This window comes from Oncorhynchus tshawytscha, linkage group LG15 (genome assembly GCF_018296145.1).
Source record: "Oncorhynchus tshawytscha isolate Ot180627B linkage group LG15, Otsh_v2.0, whole genome shotgun sequence".
NCBI lineage: Eukaryota > Metazoa > Chordata > Actinopteri > Salmoniformes > Salmonidae > Oncorhynchus > Oncorhynchus tshawytscha.
The window spans coordinates 4,007,483-4,029,673 of record NC_056443.1 but is presented as its reverse complement, the minus strand read 5'-3'; the positions used below and the strand labels follow the sequence as shown (position 1 = coordinate 4,029,673).

General features: G+C 47.0%; 1 protein-coding gene across 1 annotated transcript in view; it reads left to right on the top strand.

Moving 5' to 3' along the window:
- Window positions 1-17,513, top strand: part of LOC112267828 (LHFPL tetraspan subfamily member 3 protein-like) — a 31,404-nt gene extending 13,891 nt beyond the window's left edge. Inside the window, exons 2-4 of the mRNA XM_024445976.2 lie at window positions 13,348-13,575; window positions 15,267-15,307; window positions 15,417-17,513. Of these exons, the coding sequence (XP_024301744.1) occupies window positions 13,348-13,575; window positions 15,267-15,286 (248 nt within the window). The 3' untranslated portion in view covers window positions 15,287-15,307; window positions 15,417-17,513. The remainder of the gene's footprint in view (window positions 1-13,347; window positions 13,576-15,266; window positions 15,308-15,416) is intronic.
- Window positions 17,514-22,191: the final 4,678 nt, after the last annotated feature.

Sequence of the window (22,191 nt, the reverse complement as noted above, 5' to 3'; positions counted from 1 at the left end):
CCTGACCCATGGCTAATCAATCAGTCATTGTTTTGACCACCTCTTCAAACCGTAAACCAAAACCCAAGCCCTGAGGACAATCTCATTCTCCATGTTATCCATGGCCGCCTCATCATCTCTCCGCACCTCGACACTCATCATTTTAATCTGCTCATCAATCAATGCATCATAATGGATTGGGTTTTCCTGGGCTTGGCTGGCATATTGCCGTGCCTCCAGCATGTATTACCCTAGCGATCACCAAGTTTCTCCCCGTCTGGGAGAAGCAGCCTGTGAAGATGTAGGTGGTCAGCTGACCCCAGAGTTGAAGGGAAACATGACAGCCTATTGCTAGCCAGCCACAGAGACCGGGACCTGGCATAGGGGTCTAATAAACGACCAGCAGGGATGGTTTTCCTGGAGCACCCTGTCATTGTTAAGTAAGCACTAACACCGCTTGGGGAATTACCCCTGAACAGTAATTACTGTGAAGGAAGGCAAGTGCAGCCATGTGAATGGGAAATTAACCACTGGGCAAAAACTGGTTGAATCAATGTTGTTACCATGTCATTTCAATTTATAAAAATCATTGGGGTGACGTTGAATCAATGTGGAAAACTGATTGGATTTGCAAAAAGTCATCAATGTATGGGCATTTCATATTTTTTTCAACCAACTTTGAACCTAGAACCAATGAGGTGGTGACATTTTTTGATTTCACGTTAAATATACGTTAGTTTATAACTCAAACCAAGTGTGTGAAATGTATGTGAAATGGGACCAGTGTGTATATTTAAAGGGAATGGATCTCTGTAAGACAAGCCATTTTTATTAATTGGTGCAATATCTAAAGGACTAGTAGTACCGAGCTGAGCTGGTTTTAAGGAACAATGTTCCCGCTGTGAAAGAAACAGCTAATGATGTTGACAGAGTGTTTCTTTCAAAGAGACCCTGGCCAAGACCGTGGTAAAAAAAACTTGTACAAATGAGGTCTGTGTTGTAAGGCTTCTGCACTCGCGGAGCAGCACAACATCAGAGGTTGTTATCTGAAAAATTTAGCGCAGTATATTGGTCTCCGGGAACGTGTGGTTGATACTCCAGGGAGTCTGGATGATGACACGTTCTGTGTGCATTGCTGCACTTGTGACTTATTATACAATCTCCCCTGGGTTCAAACACCATACTTCTCTTTAATGAGATACTTTCATGAGATCGTCTATGTTACAGCTTCTGGTTTAGCATTGTAGTTAAGTTATTTTTGTATTGCGGTGTTGATCTAGCTGTAACCCAGTACGTTTACATGGACCTGTTTATGAGGGTTACGGCTCGGAGGATGCGTAGCTGAGAGAGAGATGCACTGTTTCACCGTTGTTCGCTGCCAGCTCTGTAGTCAATATTCTTTCCGAGCTTGGCTCGCTCACTCCCCTGGGTTGCCATAGAAACGGCACACTACTCGCTCGCTTCCTGCCTCTCCCTATCGTGTTGCTGTGAGATGGGCAGGAACTCTCGGACACGGCGGGCGGAGACTGGTGTAGTGGTCAAAGAGGTTCCTGCTGGGAAGGCACCGCTAGAGTTAAAAGGTGTGTCTCCATGGCAACCAGCTGGATATCGACCAGTCTGCCCTTTAAGCCGTTCCCTGCTGCCCTCGCCCCATGGGCACTAGTTGGCATCAAAGCCTTCCCTCTGATACAGCTCTGCCATTCATCACTGCTCACCAAGCTCCTGCTGATCACTCTTGTTGATCATCATGACATAAGATCAGAGTGGGCAGAGAGAGACATGATGTGTCTGGCCCCCTACACAGACAATGAAACGACTGACATTCCATCATTTAGCTTGGAAACTAGATTCAACCACTCACATCTCTCACTCTGTAGACATTTTCAGCTTTATAAACAACTTTTAAATTCCACAATTATTTCAGTATTCCACTCTGTGACACACTGCTTCCAGATTCTCACTATTGTCCCATTCAACAGTCTCTTCCCACTTCAGTTGAATGTTATTTTCATGATTACAGCACAACAGAGACGGTTGCATAAAGTAACTGTGCAAGATCACTCCCTGTATCCCCTCCTCTCTCAGTCCATCATTAGTCAGCTTGGTACTTCCAAACTGATCTCCAAGCAGTAGAGAGAGGATCACATCACATGTACCCTTCCGTCAGCCCAGATCAGAGGAATATTAAAACAATCCCATCAGCCAACTTCAAACGGAGCCGGGTGGGGAAAAAGAAACGAGGACATCTAGAATATTCACCTGAACTGCCTTAGCCATCTTCCACTTCCAGAACTCTGTCACCACATCTGAGGAACTTGGGAAAGAAAGGAAGGATCCACGCTGAATAGTGATGAAGTTCTTCTAATCTAATGGGGAGATGATGAGGATATACTAGGGCCCGTCTCTTTCTGTTCAAGTAATTGATGAGACACCTGGGTTGATTGGTGCAATGTAGAACTAACCCTGTGGGGGAATTATCTTGGAGGCTTGCAGCTCTCCATCAGAGTGGAGGAAATTGCTTTTCTATTGCTGCTCATTCAGCACAGTCAGTAAGCAGTTCCCAGTCTGTAGCTGGGTCCCTTCCAAAAAGCCTTGTTACTTTATGATACTATACTACTACTACTCAGCTTATACTACTACTAATTCCCTCTCATGGAAGCGCATCAAAACATTATTAGGTCGATTTTTTATTTTCTTCTACTCACATGATTACACAGTGTGTCAACAATTGTTGTTTTCCCTGTGAGGCTGCATTTCTTGTCACTGTGGCTCCTCGTTGGCAGGCGCTCGATACTCGGCGGGTCTGCCGCCGGTAGTTAATTGTAACACCTGTTCCCAATCACCTCTTCTGCTCTTCCGCCCTAGAGGTTCATGGGAGACAGTGTCCTCTGTGCAATGTGTCAGGCTACTGTAATACTACAGCTCTTTATGAGTATGATAAAGGGCTTGTCATATCTGAGTGAGGGGTTGAGCGTGAGTGTCCGTGACTCTTTAGAGGGATTGAGGCATATGGCAGGGTTGGGTTTACTCATGAGATGCGATGAAAGAGTGACCGATCGAGAGAGAGAATGAGGGAATTAAAGAGAGGAAGGGGAAAATGAGAGAGAGAGCTGGCTGTGACTCATGTTGTCCTCTGTCACAGCGTCAGGAGTGTGTGACTCTCTCGGCTACCTGAGAGAGTCAGGAAGAGGTGACGCAAGAGGTTTTAGTCCGCCCAAAATCTGTCCATGAAAATAAGGAATTTTTGTACGGAGATCAATGAGTGTCAACGAAAAATGTTATTGCTGATTTGCTGTGTGTGGCTTATTTGATCGAATAGAAGTTTCGTAATGGTTAAGTTGTTATGAAAGCACTGATATAAGTGGACGCACATGGCATTTCTGCAACTTTATATCAGAGCCTGTTGTCATAGAGATAGAGGACTCATCATGGATATAACCCGTTTAGCATGGACATTGCCATTGAGGGCTTCCACCATTTTATAGTAGTCATCTGGGTGGGGATTCCTATGCGTTGGGAGCAATCAGCCAATGAAGAAGAAGAAAATGGAATCCTTTAAAATGGAGCCCTGTAACAATGTGCTCTGAGAGTCAGATAGCAAGTGGCCACCGTCAGTGGGCTTTCATAGAGAGATTTAAACCAGAGGAGGTCCGTCAGTGGGCTTTCATAGAGAGATTTAAACCAGAGGAGGTCCGTCAGTGGGCTTTCATAGAGAGATTTAAACCAGAGGAGGTCCGTCAGTGGGCTTTCATAGAGAGATTTAAACCAGAGGAGGTCCGTCAGTGGGCTTTCATAGAGAGATTTAAACCAGAGGAGGTCCGTCAGTGGGCTTTCATAGAGAGATTTAAACCAGAGGAGGTCCGTCAGTGGGCTTTCATAGAGAGATTTAAACCAGAGGAGGTCCGTCAGTGGGCTTTCATAGAGAGATTTAAACCAGAGGAGGTCCGTCAGTGGGCTTTCATAGAGAGATTTAAACCAGAGGAGGTCCGTCAGTGGGCTTTCATAGAGAGATTTAAACCAGAGGAGGTCCGTCAGTGGGCTTTCATAGAGAGATTTAAACCAGAGGAGGTCCGTCAGTGGGCTTTCATAGAGAGATTTAAACCAGAGGAGGTCTGTCAGTGGGCTTTCATAGAGGGATTTAAAACCAGGAAAACAATATTTATGCCTGAGGATTATCATAATGATTAATGTAGTGATGAAAAGACAGACGTTGGGTTGAATGGGTCATTTTGTTGTTGCATTTTACAATAAACTACACTATGCTGCCTTGGGAGACAGTAATGACATGAGTTTAGCTTTTTTCTGAACTTTTTAAAATATAAATGAAGAAATGGAAGATATCAGTCCTGCAAATACAAGAGCATGGTCCTGCATGGCCTAGTGGATACAGCAACATCAGGATGGTGGGTTAGATTCCCGCTGGGGCCACCCATACAGCAACATCAGGATGGTGGGTTAGATTCCCGCTGGGGCCACCCATACAGCAACATCAGGATGGTGGGTTAGATTCCCGCTGGGGCCAAACCAGACAGCAACATCAGGATGGTGGGTTTAAAACCTGGAAAACCCATACATGCAACATCAGGATGGTGGGTTAGATTAATGTGGTGATGAAAACATCAGGATGGTGGGTTAGATTCACGCTGGGGCCACACATACAGAAAAACATCAGGATTGTGGGTTAGATTCCCACTGGGGCCACACATACAGAAAAACATCAGGATGGTGGGTTAGATTCCCAAATGGGGCCACCCATACAGAAAAACATCAGGATTGGGGGTTAGATTCCCGCTGGGGCCACCCATACAGCAACATCAGGATGGTGGGTTAGATTCCCACTGGGGCCACCCATACAGAAAAACATCAGGATGGTGGGTTAGATTCACGCTGGGGCCACACATACAGAAAAACATCAGGATTGTGGGTTAGATTCCCACTGGGGCCACACATACAGAAAAACATCAGGATGGTGGGTTAGATTCCCACTGGGGCCACCCATACAGAAAAACATCAGGATGGTGGGTTAGATTCCCACTGGGGCCACCCATACAGAAAAACATCAGGATGGTGGGTTAGATTCCCGCTGGGGCCACCCATACAGAAAAACATCAGGATTGTGGGTTAGATTCCCGCTGGGGCCACCCATACAGAAAAACATCAGGATTGTGGGTTAGATTCCCGCTGGGGCCACCCATACAGAAAAACATCAGGATGGTGGGTTAGATTCCCGCTGGGGCCACCCATACAGAAAAACATCAGGATTGTGGGTTAGATTCACGCTGGGGCCACCCATACGGAAAAAAGGTTTATGCACACAACTGTGAACCGCTTTGGGTAAAATCATCTGCTAAAGGGCATATACTATAACGCTCTGCATTTTCTATGACGGAATCAAAAAACATCTGAAAACAAAATGATCTGAAATATTCTTCATGAGGAGTCACAACAGTGTACCCTTGTACATTTGGTAAGAATAAGGCATGTTGAAACTTGTGTTTCGGTCGACTGTTTATTTCCCCCCCCCCTGGCTATTATGAATAGCTAATAATAGTATAACTGCTGTGATCTTGCCTGGGCCTGGGGCTGGTACAGACGTGGGCGGCTTGCTGCAGAATGATTGGGTTATTCATTTGATCCTCAATCACTTTTACGGCACACTGTCCTCCAGGGACCATCCATAAACCCCTCTGCTTTAGGAATGGAGAACAGAAGCAGATTTCTCTGCTGTGAATAGGATAAGACTTTTTCCCAGACAGGGTAGAAAAGACACAAAGGTCAAAGTAATGAATTGCAGAACAAATGCAACATATCTATTGGTTGAATTAAGAACCACCATTGCTGCTCAATTAAGGACAGGATGGAGTAGTCTTGCTTGTTGAACACTTCCTTTCCTCTCTTTATGTGTCAGATGGTGTCACGATCGTCGTATTGAAGAGACCAAAGTGCAGCGCAGTGTGAATACATTCTTTTAATGTTAGACGAATGAACACGAAGATCACTAAACAAACAAACAAACAAACTAATAAGCCGACCGTGACCGCTATCAATACTGTGTGCAAACATGCAACATCACATAGACAATAACCCACGAACCACAATACAAAACAGGCTACCTAAATATGGTTCCCAATCAGAGACAACGACAAACACCTGCCACTGATTGAGAACCATATCAGGCCAAAACACATAGAAACAGACTAACTAGACATGCAACATAGAATGCCCACTCATATCACAACTTGACTAAACAAAACATAGAAACAAACAACGCAAATAATGGTCAGAGTGTGACAGATGGGACGCATTGGGATTCTAACCCTGTATCCTCCCGATGGTACTTCCATTCAGCAAGCCATCCCTCTATCCCTCTATCTTCTCCCCCATCCACACTCCCTCTATGTATTCCCACCTTCCTCCTCTCCTCTCTCCCTAGGAAAGAAAACAACAGGCACCTCATATAACTCTTACTCTGTTCAGACACTCGTTGTATAAACTAATAGTGCGTGTTCCTGACATGATGCTCTTTGCCTCTCTGTCTGCCTGCTCCACCTGTGCACAGTAGAGAAGCAACACCTACAATTGATGTCATTCTGCGCCTGAGCCATAGAGACAGAGTGCTCAGCTCTTTCCCTCTCTCCTTCTGTCCCTCTCTCTTTCTAATCTCATTCCTTTGCCTTTATCTCTCCTCTTCTCCTTCCCTGTCTGCTTCCTTCTAATCCTTGTCGGCCCCAATGACAAGTGAAACAAGTTGTTGTGGAGGGAGAGAGAAAAAGAAGCATGCCAATGCTATAGTCTGCCTGAGTGTGTTGGATGCATACAGAGATGAGGGGGAAGAATGCACTCTAATCCAAACCACAGAGCAGCTCATGTAAGCCAGTTGGGTGAATGCAGCAGGTCTCCAATGGGGGTTTCAGCACCTCTTGATTGGACAGCTCCCTGCTAGCATTACAATTCAACGGTCTAAAATGAATCTCTTTGGCTGTAATCGCATTGACTGCTCTGTTTGTACAGTCAATGCGCGGTGCTGTAATTGGCTGTGCGTGTGCGTGCACATGGGTGTTTGCATTTGTGCTTTTGATGAGCTAATGAGCCTGGCCATATGCAGAAGACGGCACAGCATCCATGTCACACAGCCTGCATCCCCACATTACCCTCAGCCTTTAACACACTGAGCCTGTGACCAGCAGCACTATGGGACGATTGAGGGGAAAGGTGTGAGAGGATTCGCACAGGAGAGGAGAGAGCCCAATTTTCATCTATCTGTCTCTGCCCCAATTTACACTCTCTATATATGCATTTGGCATGGTTCACCTTCGCACTGAAAGAAAACCTGCACGCACAAACACAGCCTCAATCACAACCAACCAGCCAGCCTCAATCACAACCAACCAGCCAGCCTCAATCACAACCAACCAGCCAGCCTCAATCACAACCAACCAGCCAGCCTCATCACAACCAACCAGCCAGCCTCATTCACAACCAACCTCAATCAAGACATTAAGCAGCCGTGGAGTGAAAGGGCAGAGAACTGGGGCTGTAATCTGTCTGTCTGTGTTGAGGAGAAGCAGCAACAGTTGGCGGGAGGATGGAGACGAGGAGTGAGAGGACTGAAAGTTCCCGACTCTGACTCCACTCCCCGAGTTTTGCTCCCATGTTTCATGAGCTCAAATAAAAGATCCCTGAAATGTTCCATATGCACAAAAAGCTAATTTCTCTCATGTTGTGCACACATTTGTTAACATTTGTTAACATTTCTCCTTTGTCAAGATAATCCATCCACCTGACAGGTGTGGCATATCAAGAAGCTGATTAAACAGCATGGTCATTACACAGGTGCACACAATGTCATAGATGTTTTGAGTGAGCATGCAATTGGCATGCTGACTGCAGGAATGTCCATCAGAGCAGTTTCCAGAGAATTTAATGTTAATTTCTCTACCATAAGCCGCCTCTAACATCGTTTTTGAGAATTTGGCAGTACGTCCAACCGGCCTCACAACCGCAGACCACGTGTATGGCGACGTGTGGACGAGAGGTTTGCTGATGTCAACGTTGTGAACAGAGTGCCCCATGGTGGCGTCAGTGGCTCATTAATTGTCATTGGCTCATTAATTGACTTATTCAATGTTTGCCTGAGACTTAAACTTTAGGCTCCTTGTCCATTTCAGATGTAGGATCTTAACCCATATTGTCACAGTAAAATAATCCTGCAACAACAGGATTTGAACATTTGATGTTGCCTGTTCGTTGGTTAGGCTATTAGCGGGTCAAAAGTAGGATACATGAAAAGTACAATACTGTTAATATAACCGTGTGTTAGTGTGGCTTTTCAGGGACTTTTGTAAATCACGAGGCTCATCTGCATTTCCTGTGTTGCAGGAAAATTGATAACAAAAGTGATCAAATTAAGATCCTACATCTGTAGGTTCCCATGCTCTCTCCTCACTCTGCATCTCCCTGGTTCACTGCAAGAGGAAGGGAACGGGTAAATTATGTTTTTATTGTTAATGATGAGTTCAGAGTTAGAATGACTGCCCTCCTCTCAGTCTGGACCCAAGCTATAAGACCACCTCAGGACCGTATTGTGTCATTTATGAAAAGGTCTGGAAGTGAGAGGACCATAGTCAAATGCAGAGCATCCAATCCAACGCTCTCTCACACACAGCACATATAAACAAGATCAACGTTAAAAACGAGAGAAACTCATCGGTGTCCCATCCTCTGATCCGAGAACAGTGATTAGCAATGTGGATGATCAGTGCCGGAGTCTGACGCAGCGCTAACGCTCCCGGCTAGGACGATCTGTTCACAATGATTCAGAAATAGAGAGGCATAGGTGATCATATCTCAATGTATTTAATTGAAATTATTATGTTTTTGTCAAATGCCATTGGTTTGGGCTACTTACGGTCAATTTGCAGAGTACAAATGATTTTAAATTGTGTTCCGGCCCCCTGACCATCCGCTCAAGAAAAAATTGTCCCGTGGCTGAATGTAATTGGGGACCTCTAGTGTAGAGGTGGGATTAGATTATAGCTATTACATGTTTTAACATCAGTGTGCATTATTACAGACCAATTAGCACCGTTTGTATCATTACCACAATTCTGATCCATTTCATCATGTCCTGTTTAACTCCAGATTAACAGGAAACCACATGTCCTGTTTAACTCCAGACTAACAGGAAACCACATGTCCTGTTTAACTCCAGACTAACAGGAAACCACATGTCCTGTTTAACTCCAGACTAACAGGAAACCACATGTTAGGAGAGAACAGAAACACAGTGGGGAAACACTGCACCGCCCACAACCGCAGAGCTCTCCAGAGGGTAGTGAGGTCTGCACAATGCATCACCGGGGGCAAACTACCTGCCCTCCAGGACACCTACAGCACCCGATGTCACAGGAAGGTCAAAAAGATCATCAAGGACAACAACCACCCGAGCCACTGCCTGTTCACCCCGGTTCCAACCTGAAGGCGAGGTTAGTACAGGTGCATCAAAGCTGGGACCGAGATATTGAAAAACAACTTCTATCTCAAGGCCATCAGATTGTTAAACAGCCACCACCAGCACAGAGGGGCGGCTGCCTCCCTACAGACTTGATATCACTGGCCACTTTAATAAATGGAACACTAGTTACTTTAATAATGCCACTAAGAATGTTTACATATCTCGCATTACTCATCTCATATGTACATACTGTATCCTTCACTATCTATTCTTTACCATCTATTGCATCTTAGCCGATTTCACTGCTCATCCATATATTTTTAACTTATATACTCTCATCCCATTCCATTACTCAATTGTGTGTATTAGGTTTTGTTGTGGAATTGTTGCTATTACCTGTTAGATATTGCTGCACTGTTAGATCTAGAAGCATAAGCATTTCGCTACACTCGCAATGACATCTGCTAACCATGTGTATGTGGCCAGTAAAATTTGATTTGATTTGTGTTTCTTTCTCACTTTCTCCAGTTCCTCTCTGCCCCTTTCAATTCGAAGGGCTTTATTGGCATGGGAAACATATGTTAACATTGCCAAAACAGGTGAAATAGATCATAAAAAATGAACAGTAAATATTACAGTCACAAAAGTTTCAAAGGAATAGACACATTTCAAATATCATGTTATGTCTATATACAGTGTTGTAACGATGTGCAAAAATAAAAGTACAACGTGGAAAATAAATAAACATAAATATGGTTTGTATTTACAATGGTGTGTTTTTTTCCACTGGTTGCTCTTTTCTTGTGGCAACAGGTCACCAATATTCCTGCTGTGATGCTCTATCATTTCCTGAGGTTCTGTGAGTGAATGAGAAGGAGGGAGGAAGTAAAGAGAGAGAGAGGGATGGAGAGAAAGAGAGGGCTGCTCTTTGATTTCCTGAGATTGTGTCTTAAGTAGATAGATTTATCTCTCTGTACTCTCTCGCTGACTCTTTAGCTTAGCCTCTGACAGCAATGTCCACGACTGTTAACACACACAGATGCCTCTACCACGGACTCTGCTGCTGTGACTGTGTGGGACTGCTAGATATCCTCTGACAATACTTTTATTGATCTGTTACCACAGCCTGCACTGACGTCTCCGTGTTATTGTCACACACTCTGAACAAGTGAATTGAATTGAAGACAGTCCCAGTGTCTCTGGCTGGAGTGGGTGTGCGTACTGTTTGTGTCCATGGGGAGCTGCAGTGATCACTCTTGACAGTGGTCAGGAGGTTAGGAGAGGGAATCAATCAGCTAGTGAACAGAGGAGAGGAGAGATTACAGGAGTAGGGGAACAGGAGAGACTACAGGGGGAGGATGAGAGGAGGGACTACAGAAGGGGTGGAGGAGAGGAGCGACTACAGAAGGGGAGGAGGAGAGACTACAGGGGGAGGAGGGACTACATGGGGAGGATGAGAGGAGGGACTACAGAAGGGGTGGAGGAGAGGAGAGACTACAGGAGGGGAGGAGGAGAGACTACAGGGTGAGGAGGGACTACAGAAGGGGTGGATGAGAGGGGACTACAGTAGGGGTGGAGGAGAGGTGGGACTACAGAAGGGGTGGAGGAGAGGAGGGACTACAGAAGGGGTGGAGGAGAGGAGGGACTACAGAAGGGGTGGAGGAGAGGAGGGACTACAGAAGGGGTGGAGGAGAGGAGGGACTACAGAAGGGGTGGAGGAGAGGAGGGACTACAGAAGGGGAGGAGGAGAGGAGAGACTACAGAAGGGGAGGAGGAGAGGAGGGACTACAAGAGGGGTGGAGGGGAGGAGGAACTACAGAAGGGGTGGAGGGGAGGAGGGACTACAGAAGGGGTGGAGGAGAGGAGGGACTACAGAAGGGGTGGAGGAGAGGAGGGACTACAGAAGGGGTGGAGGAGAGGAGGGACTACAGTAGGGGTGGAGGAGAGGAGGGACTACAGGAGGAGAGGAGGGACTACAGAAGGGGTGGAGGAGAGGAGGGACTACAGTAGGGGTGGAGGAGAGGAGGGACTAGAGAAGGGGTGGAGGAGAGGAGGGACTAGAGAAGGGGTGGAGGAGAGGAGGGACTAGAGAAGGGGTGGAGGAGAGGAGGGACTACAGTAGGGGTGGAGGAGAGACTACAGGGGGAAGGGAGGAGGAGAGACTGCAGAAGGAGGGATGGAGGAGAGACTACAGGGGGAGGGATGGAGGAGAGACTACAGGGGGAGGGGAGGAGGAAAGACTACAGGGGGAGGGGAGGAGGAGAGACTACAGTGGGAGGGATGGAGGAGAGACTACAGGGGGAGGGGAGGAGGAAAGACTACAGGGGAGCGGAGGAGGAGAGACAACAGTGGGAGGGATGGAGGAGAGGCTACATGGGGAGGGATGGAGGAGAGACTACAGGGGGAGGGATGGATGGAGGAGAGACTACAGGGGGAGGAGGGGGGAGGAGAGACTACAGGGGGAGGGATGGATAGAGGAGAGACTACAGGGGAGGGATGGATAGAGGAGAGACTACAGGGGGAGGGGGACTACAGGGAGGGACTACAGGGGGAGGGATGGATGGAGGAGAGACTACAGGGGGAGAAGGGGGAGGAGAGACTACAGGGGGAGGAGGGGGAGGAGAGACTACAGGGGGAGGGGGACAACAGGGGGAGGGATGGATGGAGGAGAGACTACAGGGGGAGGATGGGGAGGAGAGACTATAGGGGGAGAGAGACTACAGGGGGAGGAGGGGGGAGAGACTACAGGGGGGAGGGGGAGGAGAGACTACAGACTAGGGATGTATGGAGGAGGGGGGGGGGTGACTTTACAGGGGGAGGGATGTATGGAGGAGAGACTTTCTCAGGGGGAGGATGGGGAGGAGAGACTACAGGGGGAGGAGGGGGAGGAGAGACTACAGGGGGTCTCTCCAGGGTGATGAGTTTAGAATACTGCATAGATATGGTATTGGTTAAGCTAACACTAGCTCTCTGTCTCTCTCTCCCTCCACCTTTCTGTGTTTCTCCTGTACTCTCTCTTTTCTGTAATCTCCCCCTTTCTCCCACTTCTTCCTTTCTCCCTCCATCCCCCCTCCCTGTCTCTCCATCCCCCCCCCTCCCTCCCTCCCCCTGTCTCTCCATCCCCCATCCATCCCTCCCTCCCTCTGTCTCTCTGTCTCTCCCCATCCCCCTCCCTCCCTCCCTCCCTCCCTGCCTCCCTCCCTCCCTCCCTCCCCCTCTGTCTCTCCATCCCTCCCTCCCTCTGTCTCTCCATCCTTCCCTCCCTCTGTCTCTCCATCCCCCATCCCTCCCTCCCTCCCTCTGTCTCTCCATCCCCCCATCCTCCATCCCTCCCTCCCTGTCTCTCCATCCCCCATCCCTCTCTCCCTCTGTCTCTCCATCCCTCTCTCCCTGTCTCTCCATCCCTCCCTCCCTCCCTCTGTCTCTCCATCCCCCATCCCTCCCTCCCCCTGTCTCTCCATCCCCCATCCATCCCTCCCTCCCTCTGTCTCTCCATCTCCCCTCCCTCTGTCTCTCCATCTCCCATCCCTCTCTCCCTCCCTCCCTCTGTCTCTCCATCTCCCCCTCCCTCTGTCTCTCCATCCCCCATCCCTCTCCCTCCCTCCTCTGTCTCTCCATCCCTCTCTCCCCCCTCTGTCTCTCCATCCCCCCCCCTGTCTCTCCATCCATCCCTCCCTCCCTCTGTCTCTCCATCCCCCCATCCATCCCTCCCTCCCTCTGTCTCTCCCCTCCCCCATCCATCCCTCCCCATCCCCATCCCTCTCTCCATCCCTCCCTCCCTCTCTCCATCCCCCATCCCCCTCCTCTCTCCCATCCCTCCCTCCCTCTCTCCCTCCCCCCCCTCCCTCTGTCTCTCCATCCCCCCCATCCCTCTCTCTCTCCCCATCCCTCCCTCCCCCTCCCTCCTATCCCAGGTACGTGCCTGATTCTGGGCTGTATGATCTACCCAGACGGCTGGGACAGTGACGAGGTGAAGAGGATGTGTGGGGAGCAGACAGACAAGTACACCCTGGGAGCGTGCTCCGTGCGCTGGGCCTACATCCTGGCTATCATGGGCATCATGGACGCCCTGATACTCTCCTTCCTGGCCTTCGTCCTGGGAAACCGTCAGGATGGGCTGATGGCTGATGAACTGCTGGATAGTAAGGACAACACTTAATCTAAAATCAGTTTGGGATTTTAGGTCATTATGAATAAGATTACATGGACAGGGGGGACCTGATTCTAGATCAGTACTCCTACCCTGAGATACTTTGTGAATACGAGCTGTGGACTTTCCTCATGTGAGCATGCCATACAGAGGCTGTCTCAAAAAGTGATATGTGTGATAGTTCAAGTCTGTGTAAGGTCATAGTGCAATGCTCTTCAATCCTGCTCCTGGTGACCACAGGGTGTCTACCTGTCTCTGAAGGGTAGCACCATACTGATGTGTTAGTGCAGTGCTGGACCAAACACCTGCACACCCTTTGGCTTTCCGGGACCAGGAGTGAAGAACACTGTTGCACAGAATAACAGAACCTCTGTAACCCCCTCTCCTCCAGACCCTTCCACATCTCCCATATCTTGGGGTTTAATGTATTTAGGCTAATAAATAAACACTTCTCATCAACCCCCTCCTCCAAAGCCCATAGCATGGGGTGGGTGTGTATCAAATGTAACAACTGTACCCTGCTGTCAAAACCCCACACCCCACATGGTAGATATTCATATTCTGTCCCTTTTTATGCAAATGTTTTCAGCATAATTTCACACACCCGAGCCACCACCAATTAACATATTTTAACTGCTTCTCACATAACACCTGCCTACTGTTATTACCGATGGGATTGGGAATTGGTGAGTCAGAGAGAGAGAGAGAAAGTGTGAGAATGGGAGAGAAAGATAAGAAAAAAGATGGCAGAGTCAAAGAGAATGGCTAAAACGACAAGAAGGGGGGAAGGAAAAGAAAAAAAGAGAGAGATGAAAATAAATGGAAAGGAGAGGGAGATGTAGAAAATAAGATGGAATAAAAAGGGAGAGAATTTACAGAGTCCTGAATTACTAATGGCTGTTTACACAGCTTGGCTATCAGCCTGTCTAAATGAATATCAGCCTGTCTAAATGAATATCAGCCTGTCTGAATGAATATCAGCCTGTCTGAATGAATATCAGCCTGTCTGAATGAATATCAGCCTGTCTGAATGAATATCAGCCTGTCTGAATGAATATCAGCCTGTCTAAATGAATATCAGCCTGTCTAAATGAATATCAGCCTGTCTAAATGAATATCAGCCTGTCTAAATGAATATCAGCCTGTCTAAATGAATATCAGCCTGTCTAAATGAATATCAGCCTGTCTAAATGAATCACATGAGCTGATCGGCTAGGGCTGCCTGTTGGCGCAGGAGAACGCCATGGAACAGAGGGAGGATGCCGTTATCAGCTATGGGACAGGAGGAGAGAGAGAGTCTCAATTGGGCACACATTCAAATTAAGTCTAGTAGGCTCTGCTTCCAAAATCCGAGACACCCTCAATTATCAATGTTATAGGGTTTCAAGATGTCTGACTTCACATGATCAGCTATAAGATGAGAGAGAGAGTGACCGAGTCTCATTTTGGCAAAGTGATTAATTGTTCTGTTGCAGTAACATATGGTTCAGTCCAATGATTAACTATGTTTATAAAGGAGGTCTCTGAGCCATTTAGATAAGGATGTCATTACCTTACCACTGATTGGTGACTTTTCCTCACTACTGCCACCCACTGGCGTGTCTCTGGTACTACAAGTACAGAAGCTCTAGTGGTATTCACAGTGACATTACCAATGCTAACCTCTCCTTTCTGTCCTCACAGAGACTGGTAATTCCATATAGACAGCCAAATACTGTACAAAGGTGGGTGTGCTTTTTTGTGAATTGTGAATTATCTGATGTACTTTCATGGGATCAATATCCATATGCTTGTGTTGCCATTGGTACATCTAATTGTGCTCTTTATTCACAGGTGTCGGTGCCCATCAGAGGTAAAGATAATGTAACACAACGTTCCAGCTTCATACCTGTCACTCTGGAGGTGGAAAGGAGAGCTACTGCTGTTGGAAAGAACAGAACGAGAAAAAGACGAATTAATGAAAGGAGGAGACATCCACTCCAAGAGAACCCACTTAGTAAAGACCAACCCCTACAGCCCTTTCTCACCCAGACATGACCTTGAGAGCAACAACAGATGGAAGACTTCATATTGTTTTATGAAATCCGTGACTGAGTAGACACAGTAGGCCGATTGCTTTATGGGCGGCAGATAGCCTAGTGGTTAGAGCATTGGGTCAGTAACCGAAAGGTCGCTGGTTTGAATACCTGAGCCGACAAGGTGAAAAAAAGTCTGCCGTTGTGACCCCTGAGTAAGGCACTTAACCCTGATTTGCTCCAGAGGTGCTGTACTACTATGACTGACCCTGTAAAACAACACATTTCACTGCACCTATCCAGTGTATGTGACAAAAAAACATATTAGGAAACATATGAGAAAAGTTTTGTTTGTGAAAAAGACCTTGAGATTCTGTCCCACCATTCAAGGCCCTAGCATAGAAAAACACAAATTAACCCAGCGTTTCCCAAACTCAACCCTGGGGATCCCAAGGGGTGCACATTTTGGTTCTTGCCCTAGCATTTGACCCAACTAATTAAAATAATTAACTAATCACCAAGCTTTGAAAACTTGAATCAGCTGTGTAGTGCTTGGGAAGAAAAAAAAAGCATGCACCCCTTGGGATCCCCAGGACCGAGTTTGGGAAACGGTCAACTAACTCATGACCACACATGACCGCTAGGCTACAGCATTGGATTGTTCAGACGTCTGATCAAACAGAGCTGTCGTCTTTATTGTGTCAAACTCACCTCTGGACCACGTGTACCTGAACTGTGGATTCCTTCTTGACTTGTGTTCCACTCTTTGCTCTTCATTGGGCTCATCATTGTAAGTTTACAGTGGGTGAGCATGGTCCATGAGAACTGTAAGCACTGTCTGGCTTGCTGAGCCACCTTACTGGACTCTGTGGTGGAAGGGTCAGCGGTACCTGGGAACCTTTGGACGTCCCTACACAAAACCCTAACCTTTACCCTTACCTTAACCTTTTTAAATAGAATCTTCAACTGGGTGACATCAGAATTGGCCCGTCCCAAGGATCACATTTAGACGTGTCCGTACTGGAAGACAACGGCTGAACAGAGAGCGATGCTCCACCACTGACACCACATTAAATGTGACCAAGTTGTAGGTAAAGAAGAAATCTTGTAGCTGTAATGAATGACTGTTGTGATAGAATCAGCGAGGTAGAGATCAGAGCCATGTAGGACTAGAGGTCAAGAGCAGGCTGCCAATCATTGTGTCCTCGGCAACCCTGGAGAAAACCATGCTGAAGAACCATGTATTAAGTAGAAGAAAAGGCCTATTAACAAATACAAATAGCTGTTCTACGTGTTGGAATATTATTTTGTCTCGACTACGATATTTACAATCGATGCAGTATGTTAAAGCTATTGATTCACTTCAGATGTGTGTGCCATACAATGTATACAGACAGTATTGTAGAGTATTGCCATTTTACTATGGGAAGAAGTGTTTCCATAAAGTGTGGCTCAGTGTCTTGAATTGTATTATCTGGGAATATAACCTTAGAATCTATCTGCAACTTTATCACTAGTAGCAATGTGTCGTTAACAGAAAGTCATTCTTGCTCTCTATCCAGCACATTTTATCAATGAATAAAAATACAATTTCTTGAAGGTCAAAATATGGACGTTATGGCCGTATAAAGGGACAGAACTGGTTGAAAAGATCAGTAGCCTCCAGAGCCCATGTAAACTCAAGTCACGTAGTTTACCACTGTCACACAAACAGGGCTGCAACACAACTTTCTAACTATTATTTCAGCAGTCTACTGCCAGCAGCATAGCACCCTGCATCCCACTGCTGGTTTGCCCCTGAAGCAAAGCACGGTTGGTCCCGGTCAGTCCCTTGATGGAAGACCAGATGCTGCTGGAAACGGTGTTGGAGGGCCAATAGGAGGCACTCTTTCATCTGGTCTAAGGAGATCCTAATGCCCCAGGGCAGTGAAGGGGACATTGCCCTGCATAGGGTGCTGTCTTTCAGATGGGAAGTTAAATGGGTGTCCTAACTCTCTGTGGTCATTAAAAATCCCATGGCATTTATTGTAAGAGTAGGGGGTTAAATTCCCAACCTGGCCACCTAATCATCCTCCTAATTGGCCTATATCACTTTCCAGCTGGTGAGTGTAGTGCTTTATAAATCCACTCTCATTATGTTGTAAATGTGCCTCGTGTTCTTATAGGGCTTCTGGGCTGAAACAAGCTCAACTTAACATGCGAACCACAGGAAGCTGCTGTGGGGGCGGCTCATAATAATGTCCGGAACGGAGTCAATGGAATGGCATATCATTCCACTGACTCCGCACCAGCCATTACCATGCGCCAGTCCTCCCCAATTAAGGTGCCACCAACCTCCTGTGATGTGAACATATTCAATCAGTGCAAACCCCACTTACCTTATTTTACTGTCCAGTCCAACCCCCACCTACCTTATTACACTGGCTAGTCCAAACCCCACCTACCTTATTATACCGGCTAGTCCAAACCCCACCTACCTTATTATACCGGCTAGTCCAAACCCCACCTACCTTATTATACCGGCTAGTCCAAACCCCACCTACCTTATTATACCGGCTAGTCCAAACCCCACCTACCTTATCATACCGGCTAGTCCAAACCCCACCTACCTTATCATACCGGCTAGTCCAAACCCCACCTACCTTATTATACCGGCTAGTCCAAACCCCACCTACCTTATTATACCGGCTAGTCCAAACCCCACCTACCTTATTATACCGGCTAGTCCAAACCCCACCTACCTTATTGTACCGGCTAGTCCAAACCCCACCTACCTTATTGTACCGGCTAGTCCAACCCCCACCTACCTTATTGTACCGGCTAGTCCAACCCCCACCTACCTTATTGTACCGGCTAGTCCAACCCCCACCTACCTTATTGTACCGGCTAGTCCAACCCCCACCTACCTTATTGTACCGGCTAGTCCAACCCCACCTACCTTATTGTACCGGCTAGTCCAAACCCCACCTACCTTATTATACCGGCTAGTCCAAACCCCACCTACCTTATTATACCGGCTAGTCCAAACCCCACCTACCTTATTATACCGGCTAGTCCAAACCCCACCTACCTTATTATACCGGCTCCAAACCCCACCTACCTTATTATACCGGCTAGTCCAAACCCCACCTACCTTATTATACCGGCTAGTCCAAACCCCACCTACCTTATTATACCGGCTAGTCCAAACCCCACCTACCTTATTATACCGGCTAGTCCAAACCCCACCTACCTTATTATACCGCTAGTCCAAACCCCACCTACCTTATTATACCGGCTAGTCCAAACCCCACCTACCTTATTATACCGGCTAGTCCAAACCCCACCTACCTTATCATACCGGCTAGTCCAAACCCCACCTACCTTATTATACCGGCTAGTCCAAACCCCACCTACCTTATCATACCGGCTAGTCCAAACCCCACCTACCTTATCATACCGGCTAGTCCAAACCCCACCTACCTTATTATACCGGCTAGTCCAAACCCCACCTACCTTATTATACCGGCTAGTCCAAACCCCACCTACCTTATTATACCGGCTAGTCCAAACCCCACCTACTTTATTATACCGCTAGTCCAAACCCCACCTACCTTATCATACCTCCAAACCCCACCTATTATCATACCGGCTAGTCCAAACCCCACCTACCTTATTATACCAGCTAGTCCAAACCCCACCTACCTTATTATACCGGCTAGTCCAAACCCCACCTACCTTATTATACCGGCTAGTCCAAACCCCACCTACCTTATTGTACCGGCTAGTCCAAACCCCACCTACCTTATTGTACCGGCTAGTCCAACCCCCACCTACCTTATTGTACCGGCTATCCAACCCCCACCTACCTTATTGTACCGGCTAGTCCAACCCCCACCTACCTTATTGTACCGGCTAGTCCAACCCCCACCTACCTTATTGTACCGGCTAGTCCAACCCCCACCTACCTTATTGTACCGGCTAAAACCCCACCTACCTTATTATACCGGCTAGTCCAAACCCCACCTACCTTATTATACCGGCTAGTCCAAACCCCACCTACCTTATTATACCGGCTCCAAACCCCACCTACCTTATTATACCGGCTAGTCCAAACCCCACCTACCTTATTATACCGGCTAGTCCAAACCCCACCTACCTTATTATACCGGCTAGTCCAAACCCCACCTACCTTATTATACCGGCTAGTCCAAACCCCACCTACCTTATTATACCGGCTAGTCCAAACCCCACCTACCTTATTATACCGGCTAGTCCAAACCCCACCTACCTTATTATACCGGCTAGTCCAAACCCCACCTACCTTATCATACCGGCTAGTCCAAACCCCACCTACCTTATTATACCGGCTAGTCCAAACCCCACCTACCTTATTATACCGGCTAGTCCAAACCCCACCTACCTTATTATTACCGGCTAGTCCAAACCCCACCTACCTTATTATACCGGCTAGTCCAATACCCACCTACCTTATTATACCGGCTAGTCCAAACCCCACCTACCTTATTATACCGGCTAGTCCAAACCCCACCTACCTTATTATACCGGCTAGTCCAATACCCACCTACCTTATTATACCGGCTAGTCCGAAACCCCACCTACCTTATTATACTGGCTAGTCCGAAACCCCACCTACCTTATTATACTGGTTGTCTGGTCAGCGAGCAGTGACAGGATCCTGGCGGTTTCCAAGTGTAGCTGGAGGAGTTGACTGCATGACAAAGTGTATTTACGGGTTAACACTGGGGTGCACAGTTCAAACATCTCTGCACACATCCCGTACATATCCGATAACAGACCACTTCTGTGTGCAGACATTTACAGACATGTATATGTAAATTGGAGATTTACGGGACAATGTTAGACCCGTAAATGTGCCTTTTCACGCACTGTGAGTGTGTATGAAAGCCTGGGAGGTGAGGAACCAGGGAAAGGGGTTTGTCCCAACCATTTCCATGAACATAAAAACATTACCCTAAGAATACAACAGTTTTTAGAGAGCCAAAACAGGGGGGTAAATAAACTTTAAAAACAAACTCACTGCATTTGTTTCTTTTATGGTGTTTCTTTCAAATGTAATGACATTGTGTTACAATCAAAGACAGAACAAGCAACACAAGAAAGGCACTTCAAAATATAGTCGTGTGTTGTGTTGTAAAGCTTTGTCCCCATGCACGATGGGGACAGGAGAGCACCTGTAACCATGAAGAGGCTGCTAAATCATTGATGTCAGAGATTACATGAAATTAATCACAATACAGTCACATCAGCACCACATTATTACATAAACACACATTATGTATATGTACATTAAGAAATGATCAAACGGAAGAGACTGGAACAATTTCATCTAATATTAAACAAAATATTTGCAGGGATCTTTTTTTCTGTGATTCATGTGATGTTAATGCAAAGTGCAGTATTTTAAACTTAACAGAATCAAGGTCCATGCTGAGTATTTGTCAGGATACCATTATCTTTGGTAACATCTACACACTTCTGCAATGTCAAAACATCATCCTCAGTCTGTGTGATTGACAGGGGAGATAATCAGAGGAGCAGAGTTTTCATCCCCAAAATTAGCACAAGGTCCTAAGTATGGATATAGTTTCTTAGCGAAGGTGCAGCCAGTGAAAGAGTAGATGTGAGACCTGGCCTCCACATCATAAAAAGAGACCTGACCCTCCTCATAATCCACAAACACCCCCACCTTCTGGGGCTTTTCTCTCAGGGGGAGGAGGACAGGTGTGGAGGTACAGGCTAGGTACTTACACCTTTCCCTCATTGCCACAGTCCAGTAACCATCCTTAGGGCTCAGTGTGATATTTCCCTTCCTGTTGATGGACTCTCTGGCCACTCCTAAATCCCACTTAGTCTTTCCCTTAACAGTCACCTCATAGTAAGATCTTCCTGAGGAGATGCCTTTATTTCCAAGGACACAGGGACAGGTGGTAAACCTCTTTGGGTTGTCAAGGAGATCTGGTTGTTTCTGTTGATATCTCACTTCTTTCCCACTTGTCGACAGGATGATATAGGGGTTTGCCGTATCAGGGTCCAGTCACATCCACTGCATAGCGCTGCGCCCTCTTCAATTTGACTTTATCCATCTCTTTATTCAGTGTCTCCTCCAGTTGGGACACAACTCTCCTCCCAGTCCCCACATACAGATCACTGTGAACACTGATCTTAGACCAGTCCTTGGTGGGTGGAAGGGTGCAAAGAGATAGAAAGCTCTGTAGGAGGTGGAGGTGGTCCTCAGTGTGTGAGAGCTGCTCCAGCTTAGTGCTTCTCCTCTGTAGCTCAGTGATTTCCTGCTCCAGCTCTTTAATGAGCCCTTCAGCCTGCCTCTCTGCGGCTTTCCGCTTCTCCTCAATCACCTCAATGAGCTCAGCCTGACTTCTCTCAATGGAGCGAACCAGAGCAGTGAAGACCTGCACACTGTCTAATATCTTTCTCTCTGCAACTCTCTTGCTGAGCTCTACAGAGTGTTTGATCTCCTTAACCTTTCTAGATCTTGTATGCAACATCTGCTGTACTACTGCCATTATCTTCCCCAGTTCAGCCATCTTCTCTCCATACTCTTCCTCTAGAGG